Consider the following 23,381-nt stretch of genomic DNA (forward strand, 5'->3'; position numbering starts at 1 on the left):
TTGGATAGCTCAGATGGTTAGGGTGTGGTGCTGATAATGCCAAGGTTGCAGGTTTGATCCCTTTATGGGACAAATGCATATTTCTACAGTTGATGTTCCTAGATGATCCTCAGGGTCCCGTCCAATTCAATGATTCCACTCTGCAGAAGTTGGTGCTGAACTATCATAGGGACACCCAGACCGAAGCAGAAACCACTTCTCTTCCAAATAACTGAGTCAAACTTCTGCTCTTACATAACTTACATGTTTCTCCACAGCCTCAAACATTACAATTTTTGTTTGCAAGGGGTTGCTCCAGCCTACCGATCATTTTGGTTGCTGTTTTCTGCACCATCTCTTTACAGATGCAATAACCTGAGTGGTACATAGCATTGTAGGTGTAGTCATACAGTAAATTCAAGGGAAGGCAGTTTTATTCTCTTTAAGATCTGTAACATAGAACTCAACATTTATTTTTTATAGCTGCCACACTGGTCAGCATTTTCAATGTGCTATATCCACCGCAGCCTCATGATCCCTTTTGTTGTCTGTCACCACCAATTCAGACCCCATCAGTGTATTTTGCCCTCATGTGCATTACTCTTACATTTAACTGCACCTGCCATTTTAATGCCCATTCTCCCAATATGGAGCTCTTTGCAATCCTCTTTCATCTTTACCACCCTGAATAATTGGGAGCCATCAACAAACCTGGCCAACTCACAGCTCATTCTCAACTCCAGATCATTCATGAGTTTGTTGCATGGTAAAAGGACACACCACATATGCCCATATCCACCCCTTGGGAGGAAAAGATGTGGTGGTATGCTTTCCATTTCCTATTTCAAATCTAAACATCCCCAAATGACAAATTGTCATTTCTCAGTTTCACACCAGGTGGTGGTGTTCAACCTTCCGCCACTTGAAACCAAGAGAAGGGTTGGAGAATGCTTTGCCTGCTGTCTCCCTTCCTGCTTGTGACACCACAGACCAGAAAAGGGAAATAAGTTTTTTTTTGGGGGGTTGGGCTTGGTTTTTGGAAAAAAGATGCATTTTGTGCAGTTGTGCTACATTTGCAAAGGAGGGGAGGGTGAATTCTCCCTGAGAAAATGCTGTGATAGGTCTCAGTTCCTTTGGGAGCTCCTCTTTGTGTAAGACGCTAGTGTGCTTGGACCAAGAAATCTGATAGTGGGACCCACACACCTCAGTCTATGTGCTTCCAGTTCAGCCCACAGGTTCCTGTTCACAGGATCCCAAGCATTGCTACTCTGCAGTGCTACCCTAGCTAAGAAGACTAGCTAGGTTAATATAACAGCTGTCCTCCAGGTTGGCTTGCCAGTCTGAGCAATTTGGCAGTCAGTCAGAAGAGCTGACGAATGACGCCTGAAGCTCTGCCCTTATTCTCTGCATTTAGATGATTCACCGTATTTATCGCTCTATAAAATGCACCCGACCATAAGACTCACCTAGTTTTTAGGGGAGGAAAACAAGAAATAAGAAGCCTCCTGAGCGAAGAGGGAGTGCTCCTCCCTCTTCACTCAGGAAGCTTTGCAGGGCTATCCCTGAAGCTAGGAGAGCAAGCAGGATCGGTGCGCACCGATCCCGCTTGCTCTCCTGGCTTCAGCGAAAGCAAGCCTCATGGCTTTCCCTCGACCTCCCACAAGAGTCGCACGCTCTTTAAAGGGAGAGCGGCTCTTGGGGACTTTTCTGGGAGGTGGGGGAAGGGACAGAGCCGCGCACTGTGTCCCTTCCCCCACCTTCCGCAAAAGCCAGGGATAGCTGCGCGAAGCCTCTGCAGGACAGCGGGATGAAGGCTCCCCGCTGCCCTGTGGAGACTTTGCGTGGCTAAGCCAGAAGCTAGAACAGCGCAGTGCTCCCTCTCGCTGTTCTGGCTTCTGGGATAGCCCGCGAAGCCTGCATTCGCTCCATAAGACGCACACACATTTCCCCTTACTTTTTAGGAGGGGGAAAGGGCATCTTGTAGAGCGAAAAATACAGTATATACCATTCTTTGCACAACCATCAGGGTGTTTTACAACAGATTAAAAAAGAAAAACCCCACCATCCTTTAAAACACAGAACAGATAACTAAAGGACAATTACTAAATAGCAGCAGCAGCTTTTATTTCCTAGCATTGCTGCCTTTCCAAACCTCGCTGCCTACCTGTAAAATTTTATGTCACCTGCCTCTGGGCCTTTGCTTGCTTCCTTTGGAGCTTCACTTCATGCTTGTCCTGGGGCCCCTTTTATGCCCTAAGTCTTCTCTTCAGCTTAGACTCACACCCAGCACCCCTAGACGCACCTTGAAAATGGACCACTTGGGACCTGGCCCTGCTGGGCCTTCACACTTTGGTTGTAGTTCATACTCTGATTATGTCAGCAGCCCAGACCATTAAAGTATAGCTAAACCCTTTCCCTAAGCTACCGTACTTGAAATTGCCCAAACGTATCAGAAGATATGGGTGGTGCTGAAAACAAAACTTGCTCATGGATTTATGAGCTTAGCCACTCTAGGTTTTCCTGAGATTGAGAGTGGACTGGCAGGAGAGAAGCAAGCTGATCTTGCTTTGGGAACTGAGGTGCTCAGGGAGGCATGTTCTTCTTCTTCTTCTGCTGCTGCTGCACCCCCATAATGCCTGATCTACTTGTACACTTTTAAATAAACAGATTCATACAAAGAAAGCTTTATTAGTGTAATCCTATACATGTCTATTCAGAAGTAAGCCCCATTAAGCTTCCTGGGATCTTCTCCCATGAAAGTATGCCCAGGGCTGCAGCCTAAGCCTACAGACCTCTTTTCAAAGGTCTTCCCAACAGTATTATATGATGTGAATCTCAGTAGCTTTACTATATGTTTTGGGACCTGTCTCTAATATCATTGTGTGCACACTAATCTCTGAGCAGTGAGAGACTCCAGGAGTGCCAGCACTTGCCCAGGGTTCACTTTCTTTGGAATGAAGGTCATTGGGGACTCCAATGTCTTTAGGATATATGGTTTTACTTAGACATCTATACAACCTGAGCAAAAGATACAAAGGCTCACAGTATTAACACTCCAACAGATCTTGCTTCCCCATTAGGTTTCTAGGAGGGTCCCAAACTCATAGCTTTTGATTCAGCACAGAGAGCAAGTCAAACCTCTGTCTCTTTTCAGCTCCCAGCTTCAAACCAGACTAACGTAAAACAAAACAAAACCTAGCTCCTTAATGTTTTCCCACCCATAAGATGACATGACATCCAGCCAGATGAGGAGGGAGGATGCTTATCCACTCCTGAAAGAGCATCAAAGGAAGCTTTGATTTTGCTTCTGATTCAGTGACAACTCTAGAGATGATTTGCTCTATGCTTTTGGTACTGTTACAGGGAGCCAGCAATTGTTGTATTTTACTCACATGCCTTGAGTCTCACCTTCCTGGAACCCAAGAGGAAATTCCATTCTGGAATCCTGCAGGACGATAACAACTGATTTCCAAAAGCCCTTTCTGCCAACAGCAGGCCCATCATGTTCTATCTTGTTCTCCATGTCAGACAAAATGAAATAATGCATATTGACCTTGTGACACAATTATGGGAACAACAAGTATGTAAGACAGATTGCCCATTTGCAGCACAACCAGACTCTCTAGGTCTGGTGAACAAAAATACAATTTCTAGATTTCTGAAAGCCTTGCAGGGCAGCATATTTGAGCCATACATCATCTTATTTGCAGTGTTGGTGAAAATAAAATGATATACTATGAGCTCAGTCACTTGAAACCTCACATGACCCTTGTGGTCCCTTCCAACTCTACAATTCTATGATTCGATGAAACGATTAACTATTGCATTGTATTTTTCCACATTAGGAAAAAATACAATGCAACAAATGCTTATGAGTTAGCAGAATGCCTAGAACATATGCATAGGAAAATTAGATAGCTGACATTTTATGGCCCTACATGCTAGCATACCCTACTTTTATAGAATTCAATTATCAGTGAATATAAAATTATTTAATGCATGTTTATTCCCCTTCTACTGATAAGCAGAAATTGCTATGAGTCTACACATACCTACACATACCTTGGGTGTTGCCCGTCTTTCGAGGAAACTATGATTGCTGACTTTCAAAACTCCACATGCCACTGTCACTTGTCTGTAGAGCCTTTTGTTCTCCACACTGGAGAAAAAGGCGAATAAAACTGATTTAACTAGTTTTCGTCAAACTTCCTGTGGCATCAAGTACTGTATTGTGGGCAGGCTTCTAAATAAATGGTGAGGCAGGTGTTTGTCAGTTGCGAACATTAAAGATCCTTAGCAACACTCTTTAAAGCTAAAGAGAAACAGATGTCAACAGACTGCTTTAGATGTGGAATAAATTGAGTTAGAAGTAAAATGCACCACTTATAGTTACTTTGCCAGTCACTAAGTTCCAAGCATATAAAGAAGGATCTTTGCTTAGGTATGTAGCTTTCTGGATGGCATTAAAAGAGTGCGGCACATGTAAATCGCCAACCAAAATGAATAGCCAAAAAATAAAGCTGGAATTCTTGGAGTCGGTAATATTAGAGAGGGAGGCTGGCTCTGGTTTCCCTAGACTGCAGGCAGCTTCCATTAAAGGACAATGTGTGAGCAGTTGTTATTTTTATATTTGCACACATCTGGACTGAGGCCAGTGATTTCAGCCACATGTTCTGCAGCTGAAGAGCTGATCCTAGTCACCTTTTAAACATTAAAGCTGCATGAATAGATCTACATTTTGCTGGTAGGTGGAGCTGAAAGAATTGAGCTTACATGCACATAAGTCTGTATTAGATCGGGGTGTTATTTAGAATCACAGAACTGTACAGTTGGAAGGGACCCCAGGGGTCATCTAGTCCAACCCCCTGCAATGCAGGAATATCGACTCACACATTCATGGCAGATGGCCGATGGAAAGAAAGTCCATCATTTTGGGGATAGCAGTGAAATTTATTACAGAATAAACCTGGTTAGGAATATGCTGCAAGCCTAAGAATATTTAATGCATGTTAATGTGTCTGAAATCAATAGGATGAACTACTAAGAAAACTTACATAAGGCCATACAGCTTAAGTTTGAAAGGTGCTTTCAAAGTTCCAAAGCAGTAAATGGAATTGAAGCCAGAACTACTAGCTATCTGCCAATCTTGTGTACTAAACAAAGGACATAATTATAGACTGGCTTGGTTAGACTGGAGGTGTCAGTTCTCACCTTCCGTATAAGCAGTAGCAACCAATTCCTTTTTGCTAAGCCGAAAAAAACCCACCAAGTTTCCCCCACCCCATCTGAGTGATGACTGAAACCTTTTTAGTTCCATAGAGTAGTTCCCTAGGAGAAGGTGGAAAGGCCTTTGATCAGTGCAGCCTTGGGGCAGATCAGCTCCTCCTCACTGGGCTCACACTCAAGAGATGATCTTGTAAATATAAATATGCAAGAGTACCAGGGTGGGACTGCTGAACTTGTTTTGCAAGACCTAAGAGTGTTTTGTTGTAGCATTAATAAATCCGTGCTCACTCCACAGTGAAAATGAGCAACCAGAACCTTTGCCAAACTCAACAAGAAATCATCACATCATTGAATTGTAGAGTTGGAAGCGACCCCAACTGTCATCTAGCCCAACTCCCTGCAATGCAGAAATGTCAAGCTGAAGTTACTTTCAGAAAGTATAGTCAGGATAGTACCCTCTAGATGTAGACTACAACTCCAATAATTCCCAACCGTCATCAATGTTGGATGGGGCTGATGGATTTGTATTCCAGCAACACCTGGAGGGAACTATATTGCTATTCCTACAATATTTAGAGGATGCAGGTGGCTAAAAGTAAAATGCCTGTTAGCACAGTACAAAGATGCCCCCATGGATAAGATGCCCCCTATTTTGAGGTACTCAGATTTAAGAAAATGGGGAGAGATGTATCCGTGTATAAGACGCCCCCTACTTTTTGACATAGTCTGATACATGGGAAAATATGGTAATTCTCGTGCAGAAGTCACAATTTTTGAATGAGTGCCTGGGCAGGTGTGTGTGTGTGTGTGTGTGTGTGTGTGTGTGTGTATATATATATGCTTTCGTAGATTTTCACGGGTACAGGAATGCAGGTTTTGGTGTCTTCGGGTGTCTTCCCGTGTAAGAGTCGGGGTGTCTGGGCGACGTTTCGACGAGGTCTCACTCGTCATCTTCAGGCTGGTGCTTTCGGCTTCTTGTTACTGGAACTTTCGTAGATTTTCACGGGTACAGGAATGCAGGTTTTGGTGTCTTCGGGTGTCTTCCCGTGTAAGAGTCGGGGTGTCTGGGCGACGTTTCGACGAGGTCTCACTCGTCATCTTCAGGCTGGTGCTTTCGGCTTCTTGTTACTGGAACACAAATATATATATATACACCCCGACTCTTACACGGGAAGACACCCGAAGACACCAAAACCTGCATTCCTGTACCCGTGAAAATCTACGAAAGCATATATATATATATATATATATATATATATATATATATATATATATATGCAGGTTTTGGTGTCTTCGGGTGTCTTCCCGTGTAAGAGTCGGGGTGTCTGGGCGACGTTTCGACGAGGTCTCACTCGTCATCTTCAGGCTGGTGCTTTCGGCTTCTTGTTACTGGAACAGAGAAGCCGAAAGCACCAGCCTGAAGATGACGAGTGAGACCTCGTCGAAACGTCGCCCAGACACCCCGACTCTTACACGGGAAGACACCCGAAGACACCAAAACCTGCATTCCTGTACCCGTGAAAATCTACGAAAGCATATATATATATATATATATATATATATATATATATATATATATATATATATATATTTGTGTTTGGCATTCATGTGCATTACGTTTTGTCTGCAGCTGCTTGTATCTCCTCAAATAACAATGTAATCATTCTGCCATTTCTGGTTTTACAGTTTCATTCTCTTTTGCTAGTTTGGTCCTCTTTAAAGACACATTGTATGAACTGAAAGAGGTTTTAATGTTTCTGTTGCTTTTATTTCAACAGCTTCCTTTAAGGAAACCTCTAATTTATGTTGCCAAACTGACAAGAGTGAGCCAACTCTCTTTCTGTTGTAACTTGTACTACTGAGATGTGGGAACCTTTCTGCAAAGCAATACTCACCTCTGCCTCACTGGGCAGGGCCTCTAAGCACACCATTGGCTCTCGGTGTGGCTGATTAAGAAAGCCAACTTGCAGCCAACAGTAGGAAGCACTTGGGAGCTGAGTACTGTACAATACTTGAGCCTGTTTGCTGCTCAGAATGCTCGGTTGAAGGACTTTGCAGGTTACATTTTCATCAAATTGAAGGACAATACAAAGTCAAGAGCCTGCTAATCCACGAAGGAGCAGAGGATTCCAGCCAGAATCCCAATATACAAAAAAGCCATGGGGATATTATACTCACAGGTATGTAAGGCGTTTCCTAGTCTGCTAGAATACAGCAGAAGTCTAGCAGGTCTGTTTCAAAGGATTTATAAAATCTTATTTAAGTGCTTCCTCAAGTGTAACTTTAAAAGTGATCTGAGGGTCTAGGGCATAATCATAGTAGGTGTAATAACCAGTTTTTCATACAGTGAATTAGATTACAGATATCAAGGGCAGGTATTTGAAGGAATGTTGTGGTTTATGGCAGCTAAACAGCATGAACTGGGCATTCTTTCCCAGAGTCCTCAACAGGGATATTTCTGTAGATGTTTATTAATGAGGGGGGGGAATGGTGAAAAGCAATGCTTTTTCCTCATGCGCACCTCACATTAGATCCATCCTGTAGCTTAGTTCAAGTCCTGGCCTGTGAACCTTAATGAAACAAGCCACACACGCACAAAAATTGCCCTCATTTTAAAAAGAAGAAAAAACTGTAATAAATTATAATTATTTTATTTTATAAAATGTATATAATGCTTGATGGGGGGGAATCCAGTGGGTTTTTTTTTTAAAAAAAACCCAAACTATATATTTAAACAATTGTGTAATTTTGCGTCAGCTATCTGTATACATTTGTAAAAATATTGCCCCCTATTAATGAACTTAATTAATGACAGTTGAGTGCTGATAGACAGGGAGTCATTAAGAAACAGCAGATGGTGTATCAGCATTCTTTGGAGAAGCCCAAAATATGCAGGGACATTAAATGTTTAAAACAAAAATCAAAGGAGGGAAACAGTAACCTCAGTGACGTCCAGGAGCCCTGGAATGTTGAGTATCATTTGGAAAAGAAAACCAGAAAACTTTGGAGCAGCACAATGCATGGGCTTGCCTGAACCTCTTTCAGCTTGTAATATCCTGGGGGAGAGCATGCCTGTCTGCCTGGGACCCTGAACCAAAGCATTCCTGTTAGAGGGTGTGAGAACACCGTATACATTTAATCCCAGATTTAGAGAAAAACTTATTGGTATTTGCGATTTTGGGGTGTAGCACTACTGCACTGCTCAAGAAAAACCTGTTTCTACATTTTAAAGGATCATTATCTAAATGTACAGCATGTGAAGAAAATGTGAATGCTTGTTAAATGGGAATGGGAAGAAGACATTTCTGACGTACACACAGATGAGCCAGTTGTCATGTCTGGTTGGATAGCATTCCATTTCAGGGAATGATCTGGGTTTTTTAAATCTAGCCTCTGTGTTCTTTGTTTTACTCACACATTTTATTGCAATACAAAAGGCAGACGGCCAGGTTTGTTTGTTTTTACTGGAGGTGCATAATACATGCATTCCTGTATAAGGCATTGCTGCCTTACTTCCTTGTGGGTCACAACTGCCTTCAGAACCCCAGCATGTGTCTCTTATGTTCAGGACCACCTGGTGAGGTTAGAGCTCTTCTGATCAGTAGATCCACTCTTATTTGTTTTTTAGACTCATGCTCCCAACTTTACAAACCTCCTTCTTCCCATATCTGTTTCCTCCTGCTTTGATAATGCTTGCCCTTCACTTTTATTCAGCTACAATCTTGCCCCTCTTAACATTGCAGCTGATAGTATTTCTCCTTATTCATGCTTTTAGTCAATGCCTTGGGCCTGTCTCTTGTTAATTTTCTAGGGTTGTTGTTGTTGTTTGTTATTTGACTCTGCTTGTCACCCCACCTTCTCCATTTCACACTCATTCACACATACACATTCCCTTTCTGTCCTCCATTCCCCCACTGTTGCACTCTTGTATGTCAGACTCCCACTCTACCCAGAAAGTAGAGGATTCATGAAATTGGTCCCTGCTGGGGGCACAGGCTCAGCAAGGGTGCAAAAATCACCCCAGAAATCTGTTTCCAGTTGTCTGTGCAAGGTTGTGAGTTTTGACAAGAGCTGGGAGCTAAGTAGTAAGTGAAATGGCAAGGTAGACCACTGGAGACTATGGAGTGTTTGGCATATAGGAGTTTGGTGATGTGCTGCCACTGTTGCGGTGAGATCAAACATGAAAGATGTTTCCCATCCTTCTTGCACCATGGCCCAAAGGCATGTGAATGTTTTCACTCTTCCTCCTTGCCTGTCTCTCACTCTGGATGCCTTGAGTACTTGGGCCATGTAAAATGTAGGAATTTCTAATGTGACTATTGTGGTGAAGTGATTTTTTGCCCCTGGGGGACTGTGCCAATACAGTTGCTTGCCAAGGGTGCAAGGGACCCTATGTATGCTTCTGACCCTACCTTCACACTAGGGATGTAAGAAGGCCGCAGTTTCCATTCTGACCTGTATTTGTCACAATCAGCACTGTCTCTTTTCTACTGCAGTTCAGCTTCCACAAAATACCACATTATTCATCTCACAGTGTGCATGGAGTGTTAGGGGAGGGGTAGTACCTCTGGTGGGGGGCATGTCCTGCTCCTTCTTAGGTAGTTTGTCCACCTTTGGTTCCCACTCTGAACTCAGCTCTCACCTGTGACTCCTAGACCAGTGTTTCCCAACCTTTTTTGGGCAAAGGCACACTTGTTTCATGAAAAAAATCTCGAGGCACACCACCATTAGAAAATGTTTAAAAAATTAACTCTGTGCCTATATTGATATATATAAAGTAACTCTCTTTAATAGGAATCAAATAAACACAAAGAAAGTATTTTATAATTACTTTATTATGAAATAGTAAGTAAACAGAAATATGAAAAATTATAAAATACTTTATTCAGTGCGCAACCTGGGCCTGTTTGGCTGAACACAAAGCTGATATTCTGGCTGGAATCGAAGAAAGACACACACGTAGCTCTTCGTCAACAGCTCTCAGTCTCTCTCTCTGTATTTAGTTTTTATAGCAAATGAAGGAAGAGTAAGCAGGCTGGGGAGGGTTAAGTAAGGGCTGAAAGTGCCTAGATGAAGTGGGGGAAGCTAGAGAGGAGGTACATTCTGACGTTTGAGGATAGACTAGGTTCTTTATGTGAATGATAGATGAGTTATTTGACAGATCGAACTGAGAGCAAGGTGTGGCTTGTGTAGCTGGGGTGGACATGAATGTTTGGGGTGCAAACCCCAGGCCGGCCAGGTCCGAGGGGGGGCAAGGAGAGACGGGCCTGCCTGCCTCTGCCTGCGCTGTAGTGTGTTTTGCCCCGACGGACGGACGGACCGACCTGCCAGCTGTCTCCGCAGTAGCAGCGCGGACTGGAGCTCCGTCATTCTCCCCGCCGGTGCCCGGGGAGGGGAGTGTGGGGCGGCCGCTGTGGAAGCGACGGCGTGCTCCTCCTCCTCCTCTTGCCGGGCTAGAGCCAGCCGGCTAGCGCTCGCCCCTCCTTGCTCGAGCCGACCCCGCCGCCGGGGGCCTTCCCGTCCTCTCAGTGGCGCCGCCTCGCGTCCCTCGTCCGGGGGTTGGGAGGTGGCTGGGGGGGAGGAAGGGGGCGAGGGGGAGCAGCCGCCGCCGCTCCTGAGGAGATTCTGAGGCAGTGGCGGGCGACGCGTGGCGGAAGAGGAGGGGTCCCGCCAGCCCCGCGTTTCTCTCTCTCTCTCCCTCACGGAAACCTTCCCCTCAGCTTCTGCCGCTTTTTCTCCTCTTTCCCTCTTCCTTTTTTTTTTTTTTTAAAAAAATGAAAAATCTTTCCTTTCTCTCTTTTCCAGCCCCCCCCCTCTTCACGGAATTTCACTGCACTCGGGCGCCGCGGCGCGCAGGCGCACTGCTCGCTCCTCTTTTCGCGCAGGCGCCTTCTCTCGCTCTTTCGCCTCCTTTTCTTTCTCTCTCAATGGTCCGCCTACAAAGGAGCGAGGGAGGCGCCCGCCATGTTTGGATTTGCATCCAGCAGGAGATGCCGCCGCCGCCCCGCCTCTCGCCGCCCGACTCGCCCGCCTCCCTCCCACGGAACACAAGGCAACGTTCCACGGCACACTAGTGTGCCGCGGAACACCGGTTGGGAAACACTGTCCTAGACATCTGAAGGCAACCCTGTATCAGGAAGTTTTTAATGGTTGGTGCATTAGTATGTTTTATATATTCTGTACGCTGCCCAGAGTGGCTGGGGAAACCCAGTCAGATGGGCAGGGTATAAATAATAAAATTATTATTGTTGTTGTTATAGAAGCTGTCAGCATGTGACAGCATCTGCTCCCTAGGAAACTGCTTTGATTGGCCAGCTAAACCAGGTGAGGGTAGCCAATGGGTCTCAAACACCCAATGAGTTAGGGACTTTCCTTGCATGCGAAGACAGGCTCTGGCAGATTGAGTGGACAAGGCTAACAACCAAGAAGGCAGTTTCTGCATGTGCTGGAGAGGGAAGTAAGGGGCAGATGGGGCTCCTGAACCTGGGAAGGTAGCCTATCTAGGAGAAGGAAAGTTCTGATTCTAAATTTCTGCTGCCTTGCCGGATATCTTCAGGAGAAGAAAAAGCTGAGGAGTAAAGCCTATACAAATGTTATGTACTGAGTTGAATAGGATCCAAATTGCAGCAGTCTGATTGGTCCTAGAACAATAGGATCCAGAATGCAGGAGTCTGATTGGTCTGCAGGAGCCACCCAATCCAACTCCAGGTGGAAGTGAATCCGCAACCTGATTGGCCTACAGGAGAATCCTGGAATTAGCCAATCATGTGGGGCTCATTGTGTAAATAGTGTATATAAAGCAGGCAGTTCAGGGGAAATCCCATTCCTCACTACTATGAGCTGAATAAAGAGCGTGAAATCTACACTCGACTCCGAGTATATTTTAACAAATCTGGAGTGGAGTCCTAACAGAGTTGGATGGCACCTTCTACAGTTCCATCTGGCACCTCCTGCAGCCAAACTGGTGCCTAATGTATTGCTCTGCTTTACTTTGGACCACATCAGCAAGCCTCAGAGAGGGGGGAGGGTCTTGTTGTTTGGGAAGCCCAGGATCTCTACACATACTGCCCAGGCTTGTGTCACAGGGAGGCCACTTTGGTGCTGCTATATAACACAGCGGTTTGACTTCACCCCTGGAGGTACACTCCATTGTCTCTCGAGACAGACGGATGCCAGCAACAACATCTCGCCATCCACTATTCAATGTAAGTTACATAACCTCTTACATAACTTACCTTGATTTCAATGTAAAGGAAATGTCAAAACAGTGTGTAAAAGAATTACATCTCCTAAAAATAATTTGTTTGGCTTATTTCCATTCATGACCACAGATGAACATGCGAACTGCAGCAATTTCAGCTCCCTTTTCCATTTTCACCAGAATGGTCTGACTTTCCTACTTCATTCACATGCTGCCTTTTGCTTTTCTTCTCTCTCATGAGCTTCCATTCATCCTCATTCTTTCTGCTGCTGACTCTTTTGCTGACTCATCCTTGCCTGTATCTTGGTTCACCAGTTTCCCCTTTTCTTCCTTGGTAGTTGGGACCTACACCCGTTGTGTTTTTCACCCCACTTCTTTTTTTAATAAATAATTTTTATTTGATTTTACAAATTCATTCACACTCAAAATCAAAAATAATAAAAATTACACAAGATTCTTTTAAATCTCTAGACTTCCCTCTGCCCCTTTGTGGGTTCTTTAGTTAACTTCTTCAACTGCATACTATAAGCCCTCCTAATTTTCCAGTCCTCCATTATGTCCAAAGTCTATGTAACATTACAAGAGTTATTTAAGACCTGCCAAAGAGTTCAAGTGTTTACAGTCGTCTGTCAAATATAATATAAATTTCTCCCATTCTTTGCTGAAGTTTTGGTCCTCCTGGTTTCTGATTTTCCCAGCCATTCTTGCCATCCCTGCATAATCCACCCTACCTTTATCCTTTATCAGGCTGAGTAGTGGCGCATCCCCAGTGCCCCACCATGTCACATTCAAATGGACTGTCAGCGCCTCACTGCCATTTAGGGAAGCCTCTGTAGGGGCATCCCCACATAAAGTGTTTAAATCACATGCTATTACTATAGCATATAAAGTAGTGACCATGACAAATGTTCATAAGAATGCCCTTTTTTGTATTTTAATCTTAAACCTATGCAAGAGGAGAATATTGAAGCTTGCTGGCAGCTAAATGATTCCAAGTGAGCTACAAATCAGCTTTCATATCCTCCAACATTTTTTTCAATGAAAATAGGTACATCCCATTCCATAGTAATAATAATAATAATAATTTTATGATTTATACCCCACCTATCTGACTAGGTAGTCCCAGCCATTCTGGGTGGCTTCCAACATATATAAAAGCATTAAAAAATTATATATATACACTTCCGCCAAACAGGACTGCCCTCAGATGTCTTCTAAAGGTTGTACTTATCTCCTTGGCTCAGGGTTCGCATAGCCATATACCCTCCAGCAATTCTCCGGTGAAAATAGGGATGTCCCAAGAAAAAGTGGGACATTCCAGGATCAGTAAGAAACTGGGACGGTTTCTGCAAATCTGGGACTGTCCCTGGAAAATAGGGTCTGAGCTCTGACTAGTGTAATAAATATACTTTAAAAATGCTCTTTTAGTAAATTCCCTTCAACTAAGATTGAAGACAGATGACTCCATAGTTTGTCAGTGGCCAGCAGTGAAGCCTGTTGAGTTGCCAAAGGTCTTGTACTACTTTTTGGTTCACGGGCCTTACTGCTTCTCTGATGCAACCCTGCTGCCCTTCCAGATTTGGACCTGAGTGTAATATGTATTACACATGTGAGGAAAGAGGATGTCCTGCTGCTGTTGCTGTTACTGAACAGCACCTTGGGAGATGAGGGATGATCGGGGAATCTGATCTTTGCAAATTCTGAAAGGAAGCCTGAGTCCCAGCTCCCAGGCCATTTGGAACATGTGGGATCTGCAAAAGCCAGTATATAAATGACTTCCAGTTGATTCTAGTCTGGGACAGTGTAGTGCTCGGCTGCTGTCTTGGAACTTCAGCTCCCATCAACCCCAGCCGGAAGCTCCAATGATAAGGCATGATGGGAGTTGTAGTTCATCACATTTGGAGGGTCACTACACTGGCTACCCTTGTCCCAGACTAATGTGCCAGGAATGGCTCCCCCCCCCACGAGGTTCTGCAGTTCCCAAATGTCTCCCAAAGAGTTTTCATCTCCAAATTTCTTTTGAAATGTGTGTTTTGAGATAAAAGACATTTGCAAATGGACAATTATTTAAATAAACACTTTAATGTATTTTTTAAAAAAATATGTCACAGGTTACTACAGGGCAGGGCAGAGGATATATGTGAAAGTGAGAGAGACAAAAAATAGACTGATGCTACTTCAGCCCCCACTCCCTGAGCTACTCTCAATTCTTCTTTCTCCAGACATCCACATGTATGGTTTTTGTGTTTGCATGGTGAGCTCAGGTGGCTTTTGAATCCAGTCCATTTGAATATATAGTATGCATTCTCTCACTACTTTCTCAGTCTTCTTACTGCTTCTGAAAGTTAATGATAAACTAGTTTGTCTGTAAGATGCCACAGCACTCCTCCTCTTCCTGCTGCTATATACAAAGGTCTGTTTCAGGTGCCAGAATTCTTGTATGCGAGATGAACAAGGAAGCACATGGGATGTTTTAGTGTCAGGTGTTTCAGCTGTGAAGGTTTCCTTTGGATTGAGCCAGTGGTGACTAATCTGCTAGCACCACTCTGTGGATTTAAACTGTGACTGCAGTTTTGAATGCCACGTGACTCTCTCTGTAGCTTCTCCTCACTTAGAAACATGAGGCGGGGTGGGAGGATTTTGCTTTATAGGAGTTGAGTATGCAGTATCATCTTATTTTATGGCACTCAGAATATTCTGCACTCCCTCCATCAAAACTCAGGTGTGAATACATGTAAATGCAGAGTCTTTACGAAGTAAGCCATATTTCACAAAGACACCACAGACTCATCCATCATAAGCAACAAGAACAAAGGGTTGGGGCTCCAGATAAATATTACTGTGTACCTCATGTGGAACGCCCTCCCACCAGATGTCAAGGACATAAAGAACTACCTGACTTTTAGAAAACATCTGAAGGCACTCCTGTATTGGGAAGTTTTTAACGCTTGGCGTTTTATTATGTTTTTATATATGAGGGAAGCTGCCCAGAGTGGCTGGGGAAAACCCAGCCAGATGGATGGGGTATAAATAACAAAACAATTGTTGTTGTTTATTACAATTAACTGTTGAGGATTATGTCTAAAGACCAGAGAGTGTACAAAATCTGCTGATATATGCACATTCACTAGCACATGTGCTTTAAATGTACAATGTACAGCCTTGGCAGACACACAAAAAAAACTCGATTTGTTTTGGGGTTAGGCATTGGTGTTGAAACAGGAATTCAGAAGGAAGCAAGTCTGACACATATTCCCCAAATGAGTCACGACTATGGCAGTTTCCCTTTGAATGGAGGCTATAATCTGCTAGCCCCACTCTGTGGATTTAAATTGCAACTGCAAGTTAAACTGTGTGGGCAGATCTACTCCAAACATTTCTATCAAGAAGTGGTGGTAGTGGAGTTGCATTTGTGTTTTTGCTTTATTTGTGTTGATTATGCAATCCAAAGTAGCAGCTTCTCATCTGGTTTTGCTCTCTATTCTGCTATATTTAAGTCTGCATGCATTCCGAAAACTTGTGTGGTGGTAAGGGTGTTTAGTAGTATGGGTGTATGTTCTGTAACAATTTTCTTTCATGTGGGGCAGTTCACACTGTGGCGCTGTGGGTTAAACCACTGAGTCTAGGGCTTGCCGATCAGAAGGTTGGCAGTTGGAATCCCCGTGACAAGGTGCGCTCCCATTGCTCGGTCCTAGCTCCTGTTAACCTAGCAGTTCTAAGTAAGCCAATGCAAGTAGATAAATAGGTATCGCTGCAGCGGGAACGTAAACGGCATTTCCGTGCGCTCTGGCTTCCGACACGGTGTTCCATTGCACCAGAAGTAGTTAAGCCATGCTGGCCACAAGACCCAGAAAACTGTCTCTGGACAAACGCTGGCTCCCTCGGCCTGAAAGAGGGATGAGTGCTGCACCCCACAGTCACCTTTGACCCAGGGGTCCTTTACCTTTACCTTTTTTATCACACTGTAGTGAAGGTGAGTTTCAGTTGCCAGTAAAGTGTTCATTTGTCTACTCTGCTGCACACCGAGACTCCTCTTAAGCTTGGCCATGTTGGAAATCTTACACAGCTACATTCATGGTGATGGACTCTCCTTCCTTGGATGTTTTTAAGAAGAGGCTAGATGATCATTTGTCATGTGTGATCTAGCTGAGATTCCTGCATTGCAGGGAGTTGGACTAGTTGACCCTCAGGGTTACTTCCAATACTACAATTCAATGAAGAATCTAGATGTGCGGTTTTGTAGTAAACTGGTCAGGGTAGACGGAAAGCTCTCTGTGAGCTCATGTCTAGTCAGCCAAACACCACAAGTCTAAGGCTATCGGAAAAGTTTGTTAACCTAAGACACTTTGTTGAACTGTCTTCATTTCCCACCTCTTCTTCTTCTGCAGCCCATTTGTCAGGCAGCTTATAATAATGACTTCAATGAACTGCAGCTCCTTCTGGAAGAAGACAGCAGTTATTTGAATGTCCAGGACAGCTTTGGAGGAGACACACCATTGATTTGTGCCTGCAAAAAGGGGCACAACAGAATTGTCAATTATCTTCTGAAAATGAATGCTGATGTAAACATAAAAAATAAGGCAAGTCTCAGCAAATGTATACCCGATGAGGTATTCCTTTATGTTACTAAAGTCATAATATGATCTATACCTTGAAGCGGAGGGGGTAAGCTTCTCACTCATTATTTGATTAGCTTAACATCCTCAAATATCCAGAAAAAGATAGATGCTGTTATTCACTTTTCCCATAAATAAAAATTTTATGCTCGGACACAGCTTAGACGTTTGGTTTAAAGAAGGTATGTCTCAGCAAAATCTTTCCCACATGCACAGTTCTTATTCACAGAATAAAATCAAAATTAAAACCACAAAATATATAATCAAAATAACAACAACAACCCAATAACAACCCCCCCCCAAAGAGCCACATTTTAAAAGGGCATAGGATGTCAATCAAATCAACCAAAGGCCTGGCACCTAAAGGTGTATAATGAAGGCACCAGGTGAACTTCCCTAGGGAAAGCATTCCACAGATGGGGAGCCACTGCAGAGAAGGTCCATTCTTGTGTTGCCACCCTCTGGACCTCTCAAGTAGGAGGCACATGGAGAAGGGTCTCAGAAGACGATCTCAGAGTCCAGTTAGGTTCATATGGAAAGAGGCAGTCCTTGAAGTATTGCAGTCCTGAACCCTTTAAGGCTTTATAGGTCGAAACCAGCACATAGAATTGGGCCCGGAAACTAATTGGTAGCCAGTGCAGTCAGACCAGGATCCATGCAATATGTTCAAACCATCTTGCTCTGGTGAGCAACCTGGCCTCTGAATTCTGCACTAGCTGAAGCTTCTGAACTGTCTTCAGAGGCAGTCCCATGTATAATGCATTGCAGTAATCTAACCTTGAGGTTACCAGAGCATAGACAACAGTAGTTAGGCTATACCAGGTCAGATAGGGGCGTAGCTGGGCCACCAGCTGAAGCTGATGGAAGGCACTCCAGGCCACTGAGGCCACCTGAGCCTCGAGTGACAGAAAAGATCCAGGAGTATCCCCAAGCTATGAACCTGCTCCTTCAGAGGAAGTGTAATCCCTTCAAGAGCAGGTTACCTCCCACCCAGCTTGTCTAGGGGACCACCCACTAACAGTGTCTCAGTCTTATCTGGATTGAGTTTCAGTTTGTTGGCTCTTATTCAGTTCATTACCAAGGCATATTTCTCATAGGCAATTTCTAATAGAGAAAAAGAAGGAAAATGTGCCCCAAATATGTCTAACATACTTTGTTTATAAAATGGAAGGGAATTGGAGCTATTTGCCTAATATAATGCGAGTTCTTCTGCTTCTCTCTAGAAAGAACGAACATGTTTACATTACGCTGTCAAAAAACGGTTCAGCTTCCTTGACTACCTGCTCATTATCATCTTAATGCCTGTTATGCTTCTTGGGTATCTGCTCATGGTAAGTTCAGCAAAAGAATGAAAATAGCATCTTTATATACCAGCCTTCACAAAGCTTCACCAACCTGGTGACATTCAAACAGCATGGCCACCTTGTCTGGGATTGATGAGAGTTGTAGTCCAAAATATCTAGAGGACACCAGGTTGGTGAAAGCTGTAAGATATCAGCAGATCTAGGGGAGCATATCTGGTTTGGTAGCACCAGGCACAGAACTTCTGGGCTGCCACAGTTATGACATCCAATAGAAGGCGAGAACCAGGATGCTGGATTTTGGCATTGCACATGGTGCCACTGAAATTTGAGGTGCCAAGGTTCCTCACTGGCCCCACACCCCATTTTCTGGACATATTTTCTCTCACAACATACTTTATGGACCCAACTATTACTTGTGCTCCCTTGCTCTAAAAGGTAAATCAACTCAACTGGGTAATCCCATTGTCTCACTCTCAGAACAGAAAGAAAGTATGCATATATTGGTTTGTAGCCATTAAATATCAACCTTGGCTTGTGTGCCAAAGATATCAACCTTGACCTAAGTGACCCTCATCCTTGGCATACCAGGGCCCGTTCAAATATTTCCAAAAGCCAGTGTGCACCCATAGGCATTGAGTGATTGTCACATGTGACAAGAGAACTTGTTTTCTACGGTTGACTATACATACTAGAAAGCCACAAAGCCAATTACAGCTTCCTAGCAAATAGGCATGCACATGACATTTTTTTTTTAAAAAAAATGTACATGCTTCTCACACAGAATTTATGTAACATGATGTAGTGCATTCTTGTAAACGGAAATACAGTGCACAGAAATGAATGGAGCCCACTTCACAGTATACCTGCATAGGATGGTGACATGTGAATTTAGCATCAGACTAATTTACATTGCATATTAAACTTTGATTGCTACAGACTGCATTCACTAAGTAACTGCTTATTTCAGTGGTGAAGGCTAGGGGGATTTTGATACAATCTTACTGATAAAATGTTTAAAAAGTTCCACATCATGAATAGAAGCACTGTATTTTTCGCTCTATAAGACAAACTTTTCCCCCTTCAAAAATTAAGGGGAAATGTGTGTGTGTCTTATGGAGTGAATGCAGGCTCCTTGGCTTCAGCGATAGCAACGTGAAGCCTCTGAAGTGCAGAGGGAGAGCTCCCCCCATGCTCCAGAGGCTTTGCGTTGCTTTCGCTGAAGCCACCTGAAGGCCCCTGGTGCAGCGGGAACTCCCTCTGTGCTCCAGAGGCTTCAGGCAGCTATCCACAAGCCTTCAGGGTGCAGCAGGAGTTCCCGCTGTGCTCCAAAGGCTTGTGGATAGCCGCCTGAAGCCTGAAGCCTCTGGAGTGCAGCGGGAACTTGTGCTGCGCTCCGGGGGCTTCAGGCAGCTATCCGCAAGCCTTCAGAGCGCAGCAGGAGTTCCCGCTGTGCTCCAAAGGCTTGCAGATAGCTGCCTGAAGCCTCTGGAGTGCAGCGGGAACTCCTGCTGTGCTCTGAAGGCTTACGGATAGCCGCCTGGAGAGCGAGAGGGGTCGGTGCACACCGATCCCTCTTGCTCTCCAGACTTCGCTTCACTGGAGAGGCGCTGCACAGTTTTCCCTCTCTGCGCAGCGCCCCTTCCGCGAAGCGGGAGGAGAAATGGAAGGGCTCCATTTCTCTTGCCGCTTCGCTGAAGGGGCGCTGAGCAGAGAGGGGGAGAATTTTTTTCCCCTGTTCTCCCCCTCTAAAACAAGGTGCGTCCTATGGTCCGGTGCGTCCTATAGAGCGAAAAATACTGTAAGTTTTCTTTGTTGTACAACTCAGTATGAGAGTTTTCTCATTGTGAATATAAACTGTCATTCTAACAATGCCCCATTGCCCATCTGTTGAACAGGTATCCAGAAGTAAGCAGAATGAAAATCTTATCAAGATGCTACTTAGAGCTGGTGTTGATGTTAATGTTACAGATGATGTAAGTGGACATATATATCCTTGGAGGATTCTAGGACAACGATATAGTGGGATCCCCAGCTCTTTGCACTAGGAGTGATCAAAAAGTCGTCTTCTTTTTTGGCAATCACTCATAGCTGAGTAAGATTGTCTTCCATGGATATGGTCTTAACGGTGTGTCTGTCTTAACTGTGGAGGCCAAAAGTAAAACCATACCCAAAGAAGAGAGGGGTGTGTGTGGAAATATCCAGAGCAGGGGGGAAAAAACATGTGGGGCATCCTCTGCAAATGTGTAGTTTGGACTCACAGAGGCCGTTAATTTAAATCATTTGTTTTCTATAGCACTTGTGGCACCCTACTCTGTTTCAGCAGCCCTCACTTACTAGTTGTAGGACAGTAACATGCATTCCTAATCATCACCACCATTCCATCAGGGTGCAAGTTGTTTTACAAAGTGTAAGAGGACAGGTCCACGTCCTAAGAAAGCTGAAGGTTAAACTTTGACACAGGGAAAACTGCAGAGGTTGGAGTAAACCATTATGGGTTTATTGTTTGGGGGGGGGGGAAAGAGACCAAATCATTAGAAGCATAACACAGCTACAAAGTTACAAGGCTCACAGCTCCCCTTTCCTTTAGAAATAAAGGATGCATTAACAGAGAAGCATTAGGACATGACTGAAACATCTGCTTCTATAATAATGCATATCTTTCCAAGGGTAATTGTTTGGTTCTTTTCAGTCAGGAAGGACAGCTCTCCACTATGCCTGTGAAATGAAGAACCCATCCATTGTTCCTCTACTTGTAGGAGCAGGTTCTGATCTCTCTATAAAGGACAAGGTAAGAAAGTCAGAGCTTAACACAGCTGTAGTTTTGACTGACTTTGACTAGGCTTCTGGTTCATCCTCTCTTCTGGATGGTACCAACTATCGTTGAGGGAGAACCTGCTGTCTCAAGTAGTTGTCCATTTCTAGAATGGCCAGCACTGCTTTGTCCCTCTGGAAGACCCAGGCTGTTCATCATTTGTTTCTCATGTAATTGATTGAGGAAAGCCTTGATGTTTGTATAGTTCCCATATATCAGGTATGGGGAACTACGGCCTGTCACTAGTTGTTGGACTCCCAACACCCCTGAGTCCTATCTATTGGCTATGCAGCTTGAAGTCCAACAATATCTGGAGAGCTTTATGTTTCTCATCCCTGATTTACATCTTTTAAACAATCTCAACCCTTGGGCATTCTAATTTAATTTTTACCATCTAAAAACATTCAACTGTAAACTGAAATGTGCAGCTGATTATGGGAGAGATGTAAGAGCTGGACCATGCAGGATTATACTATTCATTTTGAATGGATTTCTTTTCACACACTGTATCTGCTCTCAAGAACACCTGTACCAGCTGAATTGGAGCCCTCAGAAATCCTTTTGTAAATTCACATAAAAATGACCATTCTCTCTTGGCCATGAATAATCTCAAATCCTCTGCAAGGTGAGCAATATTGCATTTCAGAATGAAGACACCAAATATTCTTTTTCCATGTTCAGAGACCCACAATACTAAGCTGTGCCTTTGTTGAGGAAAAGCATTTGACTTGTTTCCTTTTTGTGTGTGTTGTTTCTGTCATTAGCTTTTGTAAAAGCAGAAGTATTTTATTCCTTTGCACAAAGAATTAAGTGTTCATATTAGCAAGACTGGGAATATTTTGATCAAAATTGCTTCCTCCAGTGGCAATTCTTTTGTACTGATCTCAAAATGGATAAACAATTGGGAATTATTAAGAGAAATCCCACTAATTTCAGTGGAGAAATTCTCCCTCACTCTAGAACCCACAGCTGGCGACAGCTGGCACTATCTGAAGTAGGAATAGGGGAGAAGATTGATTCTGTTCATTATTAAAGGTTAATCTATCCAATCTGCACTTTCTGAAAAAATGTGAGAGCTGAAATACAGCCACCCTTCAAAATTCTCACTAATCCATCTTTCAGTATTTCATTCTCCATTATTTACAGAGAAGCATATATTAGGGGAAAATGTATCTAAAAGTGTACCTTAAAGTTAATACAAGTGAAAATAACATACAAAAATGAATTATATTAGGAGAAATTGCTGGCAAAAACATGCATATTAAGTCAAAGCTGCATACAAACAAGTATGAGATTCGTACTGAAATGCTGGTGGATTTTCATGAAGATTTTCCAGATAAATGTACAAATTGCCAAGCAATGTGGAGAACTGAATACAAGACTCAAAAACTTGAGGGAACTGAAACGGGGAAATCTTTCCATCCCTAATCTGAAGGAATTGCATTTCACACAAGAAGCCATATTCAAAGATTAGCCCTGTTGCTCAGCAATATCTATTAATACACACACACACACAGAGAGAGAGAGACACACACAGAGGTACTACGGTCTTGAATTATTTTTATCGTTGCTTATTTTATCTCTTTTTTTTACAGGAAGGAGAGACTCCACTTGACATAGCAAGAAGATTAAAGTTCACCAACATAGAAAACATGTTAAGGAAGGATACTTAGGCCATAATGTGATGTTGTCAAGCCCGAGTCAGGGGAGGAATCTATGAGGGCAATAATAAGTCCCACAGTACTGACATGTTATAGTAACCTCATGTTTACAGCAGCTACCAAGTTTATACAGCATAGATGGACTGTGTTAAAATCTGCCGCTCCGTATGAATAGCTGCTATGATTTGACCAGAAGCACATGGTTAACATTATGAACATTAAGAGCTATTCATTATTTTCATTCCCCCTGTACCAAAGTATGTTTATAAAGAGAATGAACAATACTATTTATTTGATGTATACTATCTGTAGCAGTTGCAACTGGAAACAGATTAATCAGTAAAGATCTATTTTGTATTTTTTTTTTTTTACACAAGGTGTGCTTTCTCAACTACATAGAATTAGAAAGAGCTGCCAATTTATGACATGGGCATCATAAATGGCAGAGCAAAGGGCTGTGTGGGCATGCCTTGGCAGGAGCAGAAAACTTGGGAAGCTGAATATCTCTGTCTCTTCTACATTGTACTGTTCCCACTCCCAGTAGAAACAAAACCACACTAAGGACCTGGGAAGTAGGGTGAT

The 23,381-nt window shown here is 43.5% G+C and overlaps 1 protein-coding gene across 1 annotated transcript; it reads left to right on the forward strand.

Moving 5' to 3' along the window:
• The first annotated feature begins 7,184 nt into the window (after positions 1-7,184).
• Positions 7,185-23,166, forward strand: ANKRD22 (ankyrin repeat domain 22). Its single transcript, XM_082222238.1, has 6 exons — positions 7,185-7,385; positions 16,795-16,990; positions 18,250-18,353; positions 20,222-20,299; positions 21,016-21,114; positions 22,734-23,166. The coding sequence occupies exons 1-6, from the start codon at positions 7,365-7,367 to the stop codon at positions 22,809-22,811; spliced, it is 576 nt and encodes a 191-aa protein (XP_082078364.1). The 5' UTR covers positions 7,185-7,364; the 3' UTR covers positions 22,812-23,166.
• Positions 23,167-23,381: the final 215 nt, after the last annotated feature.

The sequence above is a fragment of the Podarcis vaucheri genome (genome assembly GCF_965113315.1).
Source record: "Podarcis vaucheri genome assembly, chromosome: 5".
In the NCBI taxonomy this organism is placed as follows: Eukaryota; Metazoa; Chordata; class Lepidosauria; order Squamata; family Lacertidae; genus Podarcis; species Podarcis vaucheri.